Source organism: Pogoniulus pusillus, chromosome 8, assembly GCF_015220805.1.
Source record: "Pogoniulus pusillus isolate bPogPus1 chromosome 8, bPogPus1.pri, whole genome shotgun sequence".
NCBI classification, from domain to species: Eukaryota; Metazoa; Chordata; class Aves; order Piciformes; family Lybiidae; genus Pogoniulus; species Pogoniulus pusillus.
Genome location: NC_087271.1, coordinates 10,972,953 through 10,988,489, shown reverse-complemented (window position 1 = coordinate 10,988,489; position 15,537 = coordinate 10,972,953). Strand labels below are relative to the sequence as shown.

General features: G+C 56.7%; 1 protein-coding gene across 2 annotated transcripts; it reads left to right on the top strand.

Annotated features, from left to right (window-relative positions):
• The first annotated feature begins 1,508 nt into the window (after positions 1–1,508).
• On the top strand, positions 1,509–15,458 carry DDR2 (discoidin domain receptor tyrosine kinase 2). 2 transcript variants are annotated; one of them, XM_064147184.1, is made up of 17 exons: positions 1,509–1,654; positions 5,419–5,513; positions 7,343–7,445; positions 7,558–7,789; positions 7,861–8,008; positions 8,166–8,271; positions 8,659–8,842; positions 8,914–9,157; positions 9,276–9,338; positions 9,462–9,592; positions 10,118–10,328; positions 10,804–11,027; positions 11,143–11,279; positions 11,685–11,876; positions 12,014–12,248; positions 12,756–12,905; positions 13,311–15,458. In XM_064147184.1, exons 2-17 carry the CDS (start codon positions 5,429–5,431, stop codon positions 13,446–13,448), a joined length of 2,583 nt encoding a protein of 860 aa, XP_064003254.1. In that variant the 5' UTR covers positions 1,509–1,654; positions 5,419–5,428; the 3' UTR covers positions 13,449–15,458. The 2 variants fall into 2 exon arrangements, with proteins under 2 accessions (XP_064003254.1, XP_064003253.1); XM_064147183.1 differs by lacking the exon at positions 1,509–1,654 and adding an exon at positions 2,788–2,844.
• The last annotated feature ends 79 nt before the right edge of the window (positions 15,459–15,537 follow it).

Here is a 15,537-nt window from a genome sequence, read left to right as displayed (position 1 = left end):
ATGCACATGGCCAGGATCAGCAGCAGGAGGAGGGGGGCTGCACGGTAAGCCTAGGGGGATCGCTGCTCCAGCTGGCTCACTAGGCACTGGGAGGAGTGGAGTAGGATATGTTTGTTTTGGCTTTTTGACTGTGTTTGCACACCAACACCTTTGCTTTAGGTCCTGGGATAGAGCGATATGGTGCTGGCATCAAGTTATTTGAGCTCCAGGTAGCAGGAGGCGAATGGAGCTGGCTGGCATTTGTGCTGGCATGCACACAGGGCAGCCTGTGTGTGGGTGAGGGCTTCCCCTGCCAGCTGATCTGGGACAGCAGGCCGGGGCATGGTGCAGAGCCCTGCAGGCTGCACTGCACTGACCTGCTTCTGCCTGCCCTCCCTGCCGGCTTGGAGGTAGCTGTGGTGCTCTGCCTTGGCTATGTTATCTTGCTGCACCTGTGTTTGGGCTGGCACTGGAGCCTTAGTCTACTGACAGCAGGAAGAGTCCCCAGTGCCCTGCTTTGAGCAGTGGATGACATTCCCCTGCCTGTGACTTGGTTGATTTGCCTGAAGAGCAGAGAGGTTGTGAGTCTGGCTAGGAGCTTGGTTTGTGAGCAAGGCTGCAGCCCTGGGGCTGAGGTGCCCTGCAGGATGGAGATGTTTTTTGGGAGCTACTGACCTGCTGCCCTCCCACAGCAGTCTGGGTGCTTGCATTATAATACAGCCAAAAACCAAGTCTGGAAATGTATTCCTTTTTTTCGTGGTTGGGGTTGGGTTTTGTTTTGCTTTGCTTTTGTTTTATTTTGTTTTGTGGTTGGGTTTTTTGTTGTTTTGGATTGGTTTGTTTTTTTGGGTTTCATCATGTTTCCCCCCCTCCTCTTCCCCCCAAAAAAAGGGCAAAATTGTTATTTTAGCTATTGCACAAAAAATTAATGGAAGATGATTGTTATTATTTCCTCCCTGCCATGTTGCATAGTCAGTGGCCAGAGTGCCAAGCAAGTGCCTGGAAATGAGGTAAACCCACGAGCTCAGCGTGCAGGCTCGGGAGCCAGAGCACTCCGTCCGTGCCACGGGCCGGGGCAAGTCGGTTCTCCAGCCGCTATCCTGGCTGGCACCCATCTCACCAGGGGCCCGGAGCAGGGCAACCTGCGTGGGATCTTCCACGCCAGCAACGTGGCCTCGTGGAGCGCCTCCGTCAGCCGCGTTTTGGAGGTGTGCAGCTTGATCCACGCAGCCCGAGGTGCAGGAGGAAGGTCCCGGCCACGCGTGCCGCCTTGCGCCTGCCCCCGCGGGACGAGCGCCGCCAAGCAAAGCGCTGCCTATTGCTTTAAGGTCCGTCGCCAGCCACAGGGATTTTTTTTTCCTCCTCTCTCTCGCTATGAATGGGTTTTGCTGTAAATTATAGCTTTGCACACATTCCCCGGGGCCGAGGAAAATAACCTCTGCTGAGCAGCCAGCCCGGATTGGTGACTGGCTCCGCCTCTCCGCTCTCTAATTGAAACCAAATGTGTAAGATGTAGGATTGTGGGATTTCTGGCCGGCTCCCAGGAATCCGCAGAATGCAAACGCGCTCCCAGAGGCATCTTGCATCAGCCCGGGAAAGTTTGGTCCTCGCCTGGCTCCCCCGGCCCGGGCGAGGGGCGAGGAGCCCGCTCGCCTGCCGCTGCCACCCCGCTCTGGTGAGTTGCTCTTGGGGGCACGGGGAAGCGTTTGCCACCCCGGGGGACGTTGGGGCTCTGGGGCATGTGGAGTCAGCTTCGCTTTGCATCGGAGCCTGGGCAGAGGGGCCGGGGTGCGGATCTGTCCGGGAAGTCGCTGGGACAGCGGCAGGGCTGCGTCGCCATTTGGGGAGATGATATGTGGCCCCTATCAAGAGTTTTGTCCCCCAACACTGCCACTGTGTCCCACCCCAGTGCCTCGTGCCAGGCCAGCATTTCCCGGTGTCCCTCCTCGACTCCCGCCTGTGTGTCTTGGCAGAGCCGGCGGTGGTGCTGGCCGGCCAGAGAGGCCCTGCTGTCCCCAGGGTCCTCCGGCCAGACACCAGGTCACACTTGGGAAAGGGGCACACAGAACCACTTCTCTGGTGCTCCTGAGCATCCTGCCTCTCATTCTGCTTCTGGGGACCCGGTTATGGGTTCCCAGCTCTGCACCGCGGCGGAGCGGCGCTGTACAGCCGTGCGCCGTGGCGGGGCGATGCCGTGCACCGTGGCTGAGTGACACTGTGCACCGTGGCACGGAGCAAGCAGCAGGGCTGCAAGTTTTCAGCTGCTAAGCAGCGCTTGCTGGGTGCAGGACCCTCAGGACCATGTTGCCGGGTGCCACAGCAAAGGGCTGTCCTGCTCGCTGGTCTCTCCAGGGCGGCTGGAAGTCATGGGGACATGCTGGCAGCCACGGGGATGTGCCAGCTGCCCTTTGCCGCCCTGTACGGCTGTGATGCCCTCAGCTGAGCTGGCCAGCCTGGCGCTGCGGAGGTGCTTGCTGCTGCAGAAAATGGGGCCATAGGCAGCCCAGAGAAGGTCTAAAATGGCATTTTTGGAGAGGAGGAGGACTACAGGTCCCGGCATGCTGTACCGTGCTCCCACCGAGGCTGCGCCAGGGGCACAGCATGCTGGGGGCTGTAGTGTCAGCTTGGTGAGGGTCCTGAACCCTCTTACCAAAACACTGTATGGCTTGGGTCATGGTCTAGGGTCACAGGGAGCCTCTCACCAGTGGCAGATGTTCTCACCAGCGTGGTTTTGGCATGTTCCAACTGCCCACCGTCCCAGCCTAAGGGGGAGCGCCTGGGCCCGTGTGAGGATGGGAGCTGTGTGACAGGAGCCTTGGAATACCTGTGTCCAGGACCTGGGTTCACAGAGGGTTCAGGCTGCAGGTGAGCCTCCTCTCCACACACGATGCTCCTTCTGGTCTTGATGAAGACGTTAGACTCGCATCCGCCTGGGAAGTGAGCTGGGGACTTCACCAGCCAGCATGGGCTGAGGGTGAGAGGGGCAACAGCTTGAGTGGGGTTTGTTTCTAAACAAATGTGGATTTAATTTGTTTTCCTGCTAATTTTCCCTGGCTATTTCAGTAGAATAAGAAGGAAAGGAGAGAAAATAAAAAGATTTAAAAAAACCAAACAAAAGCAGTAGCTGAGGGAAGCTCCCAGACCCAAGCAACAGCAGGGAGGAGTTCCAAAAACTCTCCCTGCACTAAAAATTTCCAGTGATTGAAAATTTTCAGCAAACATTCTCAGACAAAACATCGCAAGGCTATCTCTTTTGCAGGGCTGCTGGAACAAAAATGATTTCCAGCTGGGTTGCCAGCACCGCTCGGCTGGTTTGGCTGCCTGGCCCTTAGCCCTCAGCCTGGGCGCCTGAGTCACCATCTCCCTGCTGTCCCCCCAGCCCTGCTCCCCTGAGGAGTCACAAGCCCTTCATGACAGCTGAGCCAGGATAATTTCCCTATACTAAATGCGTTCCCTGCGGGACGCTACAGCATCTGGTACCCTGATGCTTAAAGAGTTTACTCAGCCTGAAAGAATAGTGAGGGGGAAAAACATCTCTGGATGTTTTTTGGAATGCAGAAGGAAATTGAGATTTTTAATGTTGGGAGAAGTGGCCATCATCAAACACAGGAGCCTCATGTGCGCCTCTCAGCCATGCAGTTGGTATTCCTAGTTGCAGCTGAGTTAAGTTGCAACTAACTAAACCTTCCCTATGGGGAGGGGAAAAAAAAGACCAGAAAAATAACTGGGAAAAAAGTGGGGGGGTGAGGGAAATCACCCTAAGCACAACTGCTTATTTGTACCTTCTGCAGAGCTGTTGGTGTTTAGCAGAGGTCCACGGGCTTCTAGCAGCGCACTGCTGGGTGCCCAGAGCCTCTATCAGGGTGTGGATGGCAGCTGCCAGAACTTTGCCCTCCCTTTGCCTCACTCTGGCTGGGTCAAGTCCTGGTTTTGCCACTGAGCAGGGCTATATCCAGCACCTTCCAGACAGGCTGTGCAGTATGGGGGCATCCACTGGGTTCACGGTGGGTTTGGGCTTTCTCTTGGTGGTGGAGATAAGCCTGTGGGTTCCCATATTGGGTGGATGCAGGAACATCCCTGATAGGGTGAGACTAGCTGTGATTTACCTAAGCATTTAAGAGCAGCCAAGCCCTGCTTGGTTAGGAGCTCTGGTTCCTTTAACCCTCAACTTGTTCAGGCTGTTCCTGCATAGGTTAATGTGCAAGGAAAGTACACTAAAATAGCCCTTTTTAATAAGAAAAAAAGAGGAGTAATCTGCATCCAGTGCTTGTGTGAAGGGCTGTTCCAGGAGAACAAGTGTCCCCTTGGCAAGTGAGGGGAGGGGGAACCCAGAGAGTCTGTGGCAGAGCTGGTGATGTGTTAGGGGTGTCCCGGATGCACCCCCTAGTATGGTGCCATGCGTCTTGGTGGTTCCCCAGAGGTATAGGTGTGCAGCAAGAGCTGCGTGCACTCGGAGGATTTCTGGCAGCCGAGGGTTAGTCAGAGCCATGGCAGCATCTGCTGCTTTGCAGAGGGGCTCTGTGACAGTGCTGATGCAGAGGGCAGGCACATGCCAGGGCTGGACTCAGGAGTATCCCACTCATGCCATAGGCTGCACACTGCTCTGAGGAGTCTTGCCAGCACCATCCCTTTTCTTCCTGTTGCTGCAGCTGAAGCCCCATTGCTAAGACCTTTGGGTGACCTCCAGCCCCTAACCTGCTCCCCAAAAGACTGGGTGCAAGCTGGCTCCCGTGCCTGCTGTCACACATCTCTGTGCCACCCATGGCCCCGAGATCCTCTCTGCCATGGACAACTGTCACAATAAACAGGCAGCCAATCTCAGGCTATTATCAGCTGTTAGCTCTGCCAAGGCAGGAGGCAGGGAAGCTGCACGTTGTGGCGTGCTGCTATTTTGTTTTGTGATGGGGTTGTGCAATGTCTTGCTTTCAAATCCATCCAAGGGTGGGCGGCCCAGCTGGATCCTTTCTGCTCTTCAGTGGAGCTGGATGGCGTCGGCCTTGAGCAGAGCCCTGGGAGGTTTGTGTGGATCCTGCAGCCATTTTATGCAGCTGGCTCCAGGGATGCAGCAGGATCACATTATCTGTCCATGCCAGAGCTGTGCTGGCACAGCACTGTGATTCTGTGGCTCCTAGGGGGTGGGTGGGGTGGAAGGGATGGGACACCAAGGTCTCTTTGACCACCATCACAGTTGTGAGGCTTGGAGCTCTGTTCCTTCTCAGAGGCTGAGGTTTGGACACAAGGTCTCATGCTGGGTTAGCTCTCTTAGAATCATAGAATCAACCAGGTCGGAAGAGACCTCCAAGATCATCCAGTCCAACCTAGCACCCAGCCCTATCCAGTCAACTAGACTCTTGTTCTCAACTGGCCACTCAAGCAGGATGGACATTTCCATGTGGCTCAGCTGCCTCAGCATGATGAGTCCTGGTCCTGTCTCCACAGGACTGCTGACATGCCGGCCACCCCCAGACCAGCCCTGCTGCTGTTGCTGCTGCTGCTGCATGTCCCACAGGCTGCAAGAGCCCAGGTCAACCCTGGTAAGTGAGGTGGGAAGCAGGTGACTGCAAAGAGCAGTGAGCTGTTTCCCTGAGCTATGTTACTCAGTCTGCTATCTGCAGGACTTCCCCAGCTCTGGAAGCAGTGTATAGTGGCCCCAAAGGCCAGGCAGGCCTGGACACTGTGCTGTCCTGCACACAACTTAGCCACCACCAGTGACCCAGAAAGCATCTTCTGTGTGCCATCTGTCCTGGCACCAGTGTGCTGGTGGGGCACTGGGATGTGGGCAACACACTGCAGCTGGAGCCCTGGGCTCTGAGTGGAGTCCTTCTCTACTGGAGACTCGTCAAGCTCACTCAGGTTTTAGGCTGTGGTGTGCAGAGGGCAGGGTGCTGGGGCATTGTTTGCTGCTACCAGGACATGCTTTCTTTGGTGGTTTCAGAGCAAACCAAGGTTGGCTTTAGTAAAGCAACTTGACTAGGTGCCTGGCCTCTGCTCAGAAACCACAACACTGCGCTGGACGTTGGCAGGAGGAGCGTTTCTGCAGGGCTCAGCCCCTGGGAGGGACACGGAGTCAAAGCTCCTCCAGCATGTCAGGGTTTCCCTGGAGACATCCCTGTAACAAGTCCCTTCAAAGGCTTTTTCCATTCTTGGGATGAGTTTACTAACTCTCCCCTGGACTAACTCCCCCTGGAAAGCAATTCTGTTTCTTCTGCAGCCATCTAGGGCTGGTAGCGGTGGCTTTGCCTGGCCAGGGTGGTTATCACGCAGGGCAGAGGAGCTGGGCTAGCTCCATGTTCGGCAAGAATTCAATAGGTATTTGGCACAGAGCTTCACAACTGGGACAGATGGAGACAAGTGAAGATGCTCCCCACTGTGCTAATACTCATGCTCAGGAGTTGGGTGGAGGGCACAGTTCCTCTGGCACAGAGACTGGGGCTTGTGAGCTGGGTGGAATTTTGTGCTGGGACATGAGCTCCTTGCCGGTGCAGCAGGCCAGGGAGCAGAAGGTGGCCTCAGCACTGCATCCTCATCCAAGCCCTGCCACTGTGGTGCGGGCATTTGCTCCGGGCACCGTGCAGAGGGAGCACTGCGGGCTGGAGCCGGCGGCCAGACAGTAAACACGGCCAGACAAGTCAGCCTTTCAGCAGCTCTCTTGGCAGCTGGGCGTGAAAAAATAACTCCAGGGAAGCGGGGTGGATGCGGTGCCGGGGGATCGGCTGCCACTCGGGGACGCAGCCCAGTTGCCATCCCAGGTACTTTTCCGCTCACAGACCAGGCAGAAGCAGTGCTGGCTGTGAGCCGTGGGGCTAGCAGGGAGGGCGAGCGCCTGCCTCATCACTTGTTCCCTTGCACAGGTTGGGGGGAGCAGCAGGGAGCCACAGAAGGGAACAGGTTGCTGTGGATGGGATTTTTGGGCAAGTGGCTGCTGGAAAGAGCCCTCTGGGTGCTCCCAGAGCAAGGAGCATAAGGACAACCGTGCTAGCCCGCGGGCTTTCCCTCCACCACAGCCGAAATGCTGGCCAGCAAGGCTGAAGGGATCTTTGGCGTTGGGCGTTGGGTTTGTCTACCAGCTCTTGGAGCTTGGCCTCCCCTTGCTCCTGGCATTGCTTCTATTTGGGCTGGCACCTATGTCTGCCCAGTGACTCCATTTGCCCAGGCAGGTGCCTGCTGGTGCAGGACCATCACATCTAGCTTCATCCCTCCCCTATAAGCCAGAGGGATGGCAAGTGCTGTGCCTGAGCTGCCCAGGCATTCCGTGCTACAGATATGCTCCAGCCCTGATAGTGCCATGCTGCATTTCAGCACCTATCTTGGCTGGGAAGGCAAGGAGACATGCCTGCTCAGTGCCCTGCTGGTCTCGTTGCAGCAGTCTGCCGGTATCCCTTGGGAATGTCAGGTGGGCACATCCCTGATGAGGACATCTCGGCCTCCAGCCAGTGGTCAGAGTCCACAGCTGCCAAATATGGCCGGTAAGTGTGGGGACCTTCCTGTGACAGCCACAGCAGGATCTGGTCTGCCACGGAGGGGCCTATGAGGGGCATGGGGCTGGCTGCAAACAGCTCCTCTCCTCTGGGTTTACAGACTGGACTCAGAGGATGGTGATGGTGCCTGGTGCCCTGAAATTCCAGTGGAGCCTGACGACCTGAAGGAGTTCCTACAGATTGACCTGCATGCTCTGCACTTCATCACGCTGGTGGGCACCCAGGGACGCCATGCTGGGGGCCACGGCAATGAGTTTGCCCCCATGTATAAGATCAACTACAGCCGGGATGGCACCCGCTGGATCTCCTGGAGGAACCGCCACGGGAAGCAGGTGAGGAGATGCAGGGGGGCTGCACTGGGGGGCTCTGCCTGCCCATCCCCACCACACTTCTCTTTCTCCAGGTGCTGGATGGGAACACCAATCCTTATGACATTGTCCTCAAGGACCTGGAGCCACCCCTCATCGCTCGCTTTGTCCGCTTCATCCCTGTCACTGACCACTCCATGAACGTCTGCCTGCGTGTGGAGCTGTATGGCTGTGTTTGGCTGGGTGGGTGCTGCGGTTCTGTGCCCTTCCCTGGGTCCCCAGAGCCCTCTGTGGGGGTGCTGTTTGTCCTGCTGGGGGCTGGCATCATCCCTGGGCTGCCTGGGGTCACCAGCAGTGAGGTGTCTGATGTGGATGGCTGCTCACCCTCCCCTCCCCGCAGATGGTCTGGTGTCCTACAATGCTCCGGCCGGGCAGCAGCTTGTCCTTCCTGGTGGCACTGTCATCTACCTGAACGACTCGGTGTATGATGGAGCATTTGGGTACAGGTGAGGACCGGGTGGGCTTGCACAGATTGTGGCTCTAGGAGGGGAACGGGCTTGTTTCTGTCCTGCATTTGCAAGCTGATGTGATGATCCTCAGCAGAGAGATACTGGGGAGTCTCCCGAAAGAGGGGGACATGGACAGCTCTGGGAGGCTGCACATTGTGATGGGGAGAGTATGATGGTGAAAGAAACCCCAGCCCTTCTCTTGCATTTACACTAGCAGTGTTGCACACCCAGCATTGCAGTCTTTTCCAGGGAGGACATAAAGGACAAACTCCCCTTCTGAACTTCCCGGGGGCTGTGAGGAGCTGCTGAGGGCAGGTGCTGGGTGGTGGCAGGTTTGTGAGGATGGTGAGAATCACACTCCTCTTTCCCCCTCACACGCACCAGCATGACAGAGGGCCTAGGCCAGCTGACAGATGGGGTGTCAGGACTGGACGACTTCACGCAGACCCACGAGTACCACGTCTGGCCAGGCTATGACTACGTCGGCTGGCGGAACGAGAGCACCGCTAGCGGCTACGTGGAGATCACCTTTGAGTTCGACCGCATCAGGAACTTCACCGCCATGAAGGTCTGCATGCCCCCTGCCTTGTCCCCTGTCCCCATTCCATGCCCTGGCTGCACTGACAGGCTGCCCCACAGGTCCACTGCAACAACATGTTCGCCCAAGGGGTGAAGATCTTCAAGGAGGTGCAGTGCTACTTCCGCTCCGACACCAGTGAGTGGGAGCCCAGTGCCGTTTCCTCGGTGCTGGTGCTGGATGATGTGAACCCCAGCGCCCGCTTTGTCACCGTGCCCCTGCTCCACCGCATGGCCAGTGCCATCAAGTGCCAGTACTACTTTGCTGACACCTGGATGATGTTCAGCGAGATCACCTTCCAGTCAGGTATCTGTCGCCACAAGTCCCGTGGGGACCAGACCTTCCTAGAGGGGTTTTTCAGGGAGAAAGTGGGGCTGTGAAACACTTATGGCCCCCACCCTGATGTTCTCTTCTCCTTTGCCAGATGCAGCCATGTACAACAACTCAATGCCCCCCCTTGAGATGCCCATGGTACCCACCACTTATGGTAAGGCATCAAAAAACACATCACCCTGAGCTGGGTGGGGAGACTCATCTGATGAAGGAAATGGGCAAGGGCTCTCCCCACATGCCAGTGTAATTGGCTCTTGCTGTCTCCTTCTCTGGGCAGACCCCACGCTCAAAATAGACGACAGCAACACACGCATCTTGATCGGGTGCCTGGTAGCGATCATCTTCATCCTGGTAGCCATCATTGTCATCATACTCTGGAGGCAGTTCTGGCAGAAGATGCTGGAGAAGGTGGGCAAGTGTGGGGTGACTGGTGAGATGTCCCTGGGCAGTGGGCTCATTTGGGCAGGTTCTTTCTGAGAGTTCAGCACAGGGAAAGAAGACTCCTATGTGGAGGCTGATGCTCCGAACTCCTCCTCATCTGGAATGTTGTGGTTTACGCCCATCTCCCAAGCAAGAGGATTTAGCTGAGTAGGATGGTTGACTCTGGGTCCTGTGTGCTCCTCCATCCTTCTGTCCTGGAGCTGGGCTGGGGAAGAGGAACCCAAAAGAATTTTACTACAGCTTCCAGCTAATTGAGGGCAATCATAGAGATGGTGGAGCCAAGCTCATTTCCATGGAGGCAGACAATAGAAGGGGAGGACACAAAGAAAAATGTCTTCCCTAGGCAGGTCCAGTAGCCCTGGGACAGGACACCATAAAGTGGGACTCAGGGCTGGAAACAGCCACAGTGCCATGGAATGCCAGAGACCCATCCCACTGGTGGTGTGAGGATCCCTTGTCTCAGCTGTCTCCTCTCTCGGCCCTCTCTCACAGGCCTCACGGCGGATGCTGGATGATGAAATGACCGTCAGCCTCTCCCAGCCCAGCGAATCCAGCATGTTCAACCACAACCACTCCTCCTCCTCCAGCGAGCAGGAGTCCAGCTCCACCTACGATCGCATATTTCCCCTGGGACCCGACTACCAGGAGCCCTCTCGCCTGATCCGCAAGCTGCCTGAGTTCACCCCAGGGGAAGAGGACACAGGTGAGAGTTGGGATGCCCTGCATGCCCATCTACCTTGCGTGGAGCCTGCTGCAGCCCCCTCTCCTCAGCCCCAGATTTTGGCTGATCTCCAAACATTTTGGCAGGAGGGTGGGAGGGAGGTTTCACAAGTGCCTGCACACCCTGCTCGGAGGTCACTGCTGTGACCAGGAACTATCACCAGTGCCCACCACTAGGGTGAGCTGTGTCCCTGCTGCTGGCCTTGGGATGCTCTGGCATCTCTTCCTCCGTGATCCTGATGCCTGCTGTGGTGGTGCTCGGTGCTGGGTTGGTGCATTTGCTGGTTATGTGGAGGGAGCAGAGCAGCGTACAGGAGCTCAGCCATACCAGGGCAGCAGGGTGGCTCTGGGCAGGACAGGGACAGAGAAGTCCGTGGCTGGAGCATGAGCAAGCCCTGAGGAGCAGAGGGTGCAAAGCAGGACACTCATGGCAGGACTGGCTCTGCTGTGCTCCCTAGGCTGCAGTGGCCCCATGAAGCCATCCCTGGCCAGTGTCCCCGAGGGTGTCCCCCACTATGCCGAGGCCGACATCGTGAACCTGCAGGGTGTGACAGGCAGCAACACCTACTCAGTGCCAGCCGTCACCATGGACCTGCTCTCTGGCAAGGATGTGGCTGTCGAGGAGTTCCCCAGGAAGCTGCTGACCTTCAAGGAGAAGCTGGGGGAAGGCCAATTTGGGGAGGTGAGTGGGAGCTAGACCTGCTTCCATCAGGGCTTGGGCAAGACTTCCCAGTTCACGGGTAGAGAGAGAGGCTGTCCGTTGATGGAGCTAATAGTTGCCCCTTTTCACACTCCAGGTTCATCTCTGTGAGGTGGAGGGGATGGAGAAGTTCACAGGCAAGGACTTTGCTCTGGAAGGCTTGGAGATTAGCTCCAACTGTCCTGTGCTGGTGGCTGTGAAGATGCTGCGAGCAGATGCCAACAAGAATGCCAGGTATAGAGCTTGGGGGGTGGACATCTCACAGCATTGCCCATCATGTAGAGCTCCTCAAGGAGAGCTGGGGTGCTTGGAAAGCATTCCTTGTCTCCAGTGGCCACGTGCTTGCTGCAGCTATGAAGACCACATGCCTGGGCTGTCCAGGCTGCTGCAGTTCAGAACTCTTGGTCTGTGCTGGTCTTAACCAGCTCCCCAGTACCCCATCTACCCACTGAGACCACCCCACAGCTGTGTACAGATCAGCGCTGTGCTTCCTTTCATGGACCCCCATGCCAGGGGATGGGACCTGTGGGTCTCCCCATGAGGCTTGAGTAGATGGGTAGCATGGCTGACTGGTCCCTGTGCACCTCCATGCTCCTCTGGGTGTGTCTATCCGATCTGTGTGGTTTCTGTCCCGGAAAGGAATGATTTTCTGAAGGAAATCAAGATCATGTCACGGCTGAAGGACCCCAACATCATCCGGCTGCTGGCGGTGTGCATTGCAGATGATCCACTGTGCATGATCACTGAGTACATGGAGAACGGAGACCTCAACCAGTTCCTGTCCCGCCAGCAAGCAGGAAGTCCCACTGCCAGCCACCCACCCACTGTCAGGTAGTGCTGCTAGGGACATAGGCAGGGGTGGCACAGCTGCCTGCTCTAAGCACCCTTCTTGGTGGTGGGTGGGGCCGTGTACCCCCCGGCTACTGTCCTCCCTGGTGCTTCAGTCCTCCTTTGTCCCTCCTTGACAGCTACAGCGACCTGCGGTTCATGGCCACCCAGATCGCCTCTGGCATGAAGTACCTCTCTTCCCTCAACTTCGTGCACCGTGACCTGGCCACACGCAACTGTCTGGTGGGGAAGCAGTACACCATCAAGATCGCCGACTTCGGCATGAGCAGGAATCTCTACAGCGGGGACTACTACCGCATCCAGGGGCGGGCAGTGCTGCCCATCCGCTGGATGTCCTGGGAGAGCATCCTGATGGTACGCAGCGGGCTGGAGTCCTCTGATGGACACTGACCCGGCCCTGGGGCTTCTCACTGCCTCTTTTCTTTGTGCCTAGGGGTGCAGAAGGGTCAGGGAAGGCTCTCATCCTGGGAGCCTGGTTTTGGGGTGAAGCATGCAGAAAGCATGCAGCTTTTCAAGGTGGGATGGGGACCCTATGGTGGTCTTTGTTGTCCCAGCCTTTGAGTGGGACACTTGGTGTTTTCTCCTGGCTATAGTCAGACCTGGAAGAGGGAGCATTGAGCTTTGCAGGGAGCTGGGTGTTTACTATGCCCTAGCTTTCAGAGCAGTCACTGCAGTCTAGGCCTGGAGCTTGCCAGGCTTTGGCCTTGGACAGGGAGGAGTTCTGCAGGACCACCTCCCCTCAGCCCCTCCAGGCCATATTTGGAAGCTGAAGCATCCAGAAAGAGATTCTGAGTACATAGGGTGTGTGGAACAAGATAGGGTAGTGCCCCTGCCTGACCCCACTCTGCTCCTCCTGGCCAGGGCAAGTTCACGACAGCCAGTGATGTGTGGGCCTTTGGAGTGACACTGTGGGAGACCTTCACGCTCTGCCGAGAGCAGCCCTACTCCCAGATGTCCGATGAGCAGGTCATCGAAAACACAGGAGAATTTTTCCGGGACCAGGGCCGGCAGGTAGGGATGGGATGGGATGGGATGGGATGGGACAGGCAGTGGTGCTCCTGGGATACCTGGGGAAAGCTTTTAAGTTGAGCTTGGCTGTGGAAAAATTATAGGACAGGAATCCCTTTGGGAAGGAATCCTGATGAAGAGCCCAGCATGGCAAACGCTGCACTTTAAGCAGTCCAAGGCATCATTTCCCCTCTGATCCCACTCCAGTGTTTTTGCCACCCTGGAGATAAGAGGAAGTGTCCCAAGTTCCCCATTGTGCTGTCTGGGGATCCCCTTGTCTCTGAACACTGGGCAGCAGTGCACCCTACCCCAGAGCATGGATAAATGGGGTTCCTCAGGAGTGGTTTGCTTTTGGCTTTTCATGGCAGTAACTCTCTTCGTTTGTTGTCTTTGCCTTTTGTTTTGAAGACCTACCTTCCTCAGCCTGCACTTTGTCCTGACTCAGTGTATAAGCTAATGCTCAGCTGCTGGAAACGGGACACTAAAGATCGTCCCTCCTTCCAGGACATCCATCGCCTTCTCCAGCAGTCAGCCAGTGAAGAATGACCCTTTGCTTCCCCCTTTCTGGTCCCTGTTCCTCCCCAGCCCCTGAGGAGCCCCGTACGCAAACCAAAGCCACTTCACTCGGACTTAGCAATCAAACCCAGGCAGCTGGTCTTGTTCTCATTGTACAGTGAAGCCTCAGAGAAAATCCCAAGGGCAGCAAGAAGAGCTACGGCATGAGACAACTTGGACCTCCCACTCACTGGCTGACCCAAGCCCAGGAGTGATATGGGCTGAGACAAGGGTTATTTATTGATGATGCAGCTTGTTCTCGATGACAATGATCAGGACAGAGCAGCTTCTCTCCTCTGACCAGAGGGGAGGAACATCAACTGGATTTTCTCTGTGAGGAAGCTCCCAGCCCATGTGCAGCACAGGGAAAGGATGTGTGCAGGTTATGTGCCTGCTGGAGCCAGGACCGTCCAACAGCCACTGCCTGCTCAAGGAGGTGCTGGGAGTAGCCACTAGCTCATAGTGGGCTGTGCAATTACAGGGCAAAACCGGGACCTCTCTGGACATTTTGGGCTTTGGGCAGGCTGTACTGGATGGGCAGGAGGTCCCATCCCTACCGGCCAGACCCCTTTATGGTGCTCCCAGCTCTTTGCCTAGCTGCTGAGGTGGGCAGCTGCTCAGTTGTGGCTCCTCCCGTCAGCCACTCCAGCAAGACTGTGTTAAGAGGGCCTCTTCTCACCAATTACAGCCACTCCAGAGCTGCTCAACTGCCCATGAAGTGCATTTTGGATGCCCTATGGGTACTGCGCAGCAGATGGCAGCAGGATGTTAGTACCTTTAACCTCCCAAGTCAAATCTGCAGGTCTTCCTCTCCCAGGTTTAACCTGTGTCTTCAGCTGTCATGAGGGGAATGCACATAGAGCTTTCAACAGCTGCTGCCCAATGCACCAGCCTGTGGCAGCCTGTGGCCATGAAGCAGCAGACACCCTGGCCTTGCCTGGCTCTCAGCCCGGCGATCACAGCTCAGCTAGAGCTCTTGGGCTGGATTCTGCTGCCCCAAGCATCCTATGGGCAGTCTGGCACCAGTCCGTCCTCCCAGAGCTAGCAGCTTCGTGAGCAAACTGGGCAGATACCAAAGCTGTGTGCCTCCAGGAGGCCTGGCAGGTTGTGCCATCATGCCTCAAAATCTAATCCTCCTGCAGCTGGGCAGGAGGAGCTTTGTACAAGAGGGTACACGGACCCCCCCATACTTCTGTATGCCGTAGTTCAGCACCACCAAGTCACGCGTGGCAGAGTTTCCAGCACACTATCGCTAAGAGATACATGTATTCAGTAGATGCACCTAGATATAGGGGCAAACCCGCTGAACAGACACTCGCTACGTCCGTCTGCTTGCATGGTTTCCTTGCGCCACTTCAGAAATCCTCTCGCCTCTTCCCTTGGCGCTGCTGTGAGCCCAGCCCATAGGTGGCTGCTGGTGGGGGAGGAGCTCTGGGGCTGCACTGTGTGCCCACAGGTTCTGTGTGTGGAGAGCTTGGTGGATCACACACCGCTAATAACGTAGGAGAAGGAGGAAGGGTGCTTAAGGGACGTGGTAGGGACCCGGTTGTTGGCCCATACCAGTTGCCCATCTCCCTGGGTGACAAGGAGGGTGCTCTGAGGCTCAGCATCCATGTCAGGAAATGTCTGCTGGCAGGAGGTGAGGTGGGACAGCGAGCCCGGGAGAGTGGCATAGGGGCTTGTGCACTGCTGTGCCTGTGTGTGGTCATGGCTGTCAGACAGGTCTTACCCTGTGGCAGTATGATTCTCCAGGGCTGAGCCAGGAGCGAGGACAGGCTTTGTTTATGCTGCGTAATTGGTACCTGCCAGCCTCCGCCCTCGGATGCGCTCTTGCTGCTCAGGATGTGTCAGGGCTTCTCCCAGCTCGTCCTCAATGAGCAGGAAGCTGAAAACACCGGGCTGGGTAGGGGCAAATTTGCCCTGGGGGCAGCACAGCTCCCACGGAACAGAACCTCTGCAAAAGATGTGCACACCCATGGGTGAAACGGCGTGTAGGGTGCTGATGTGTCCATCCACTGCTCCAGCTGCCACACTGGCTCCACCATGAGCGCAGCTGCACCGGACACCTTAAGTGGGACCT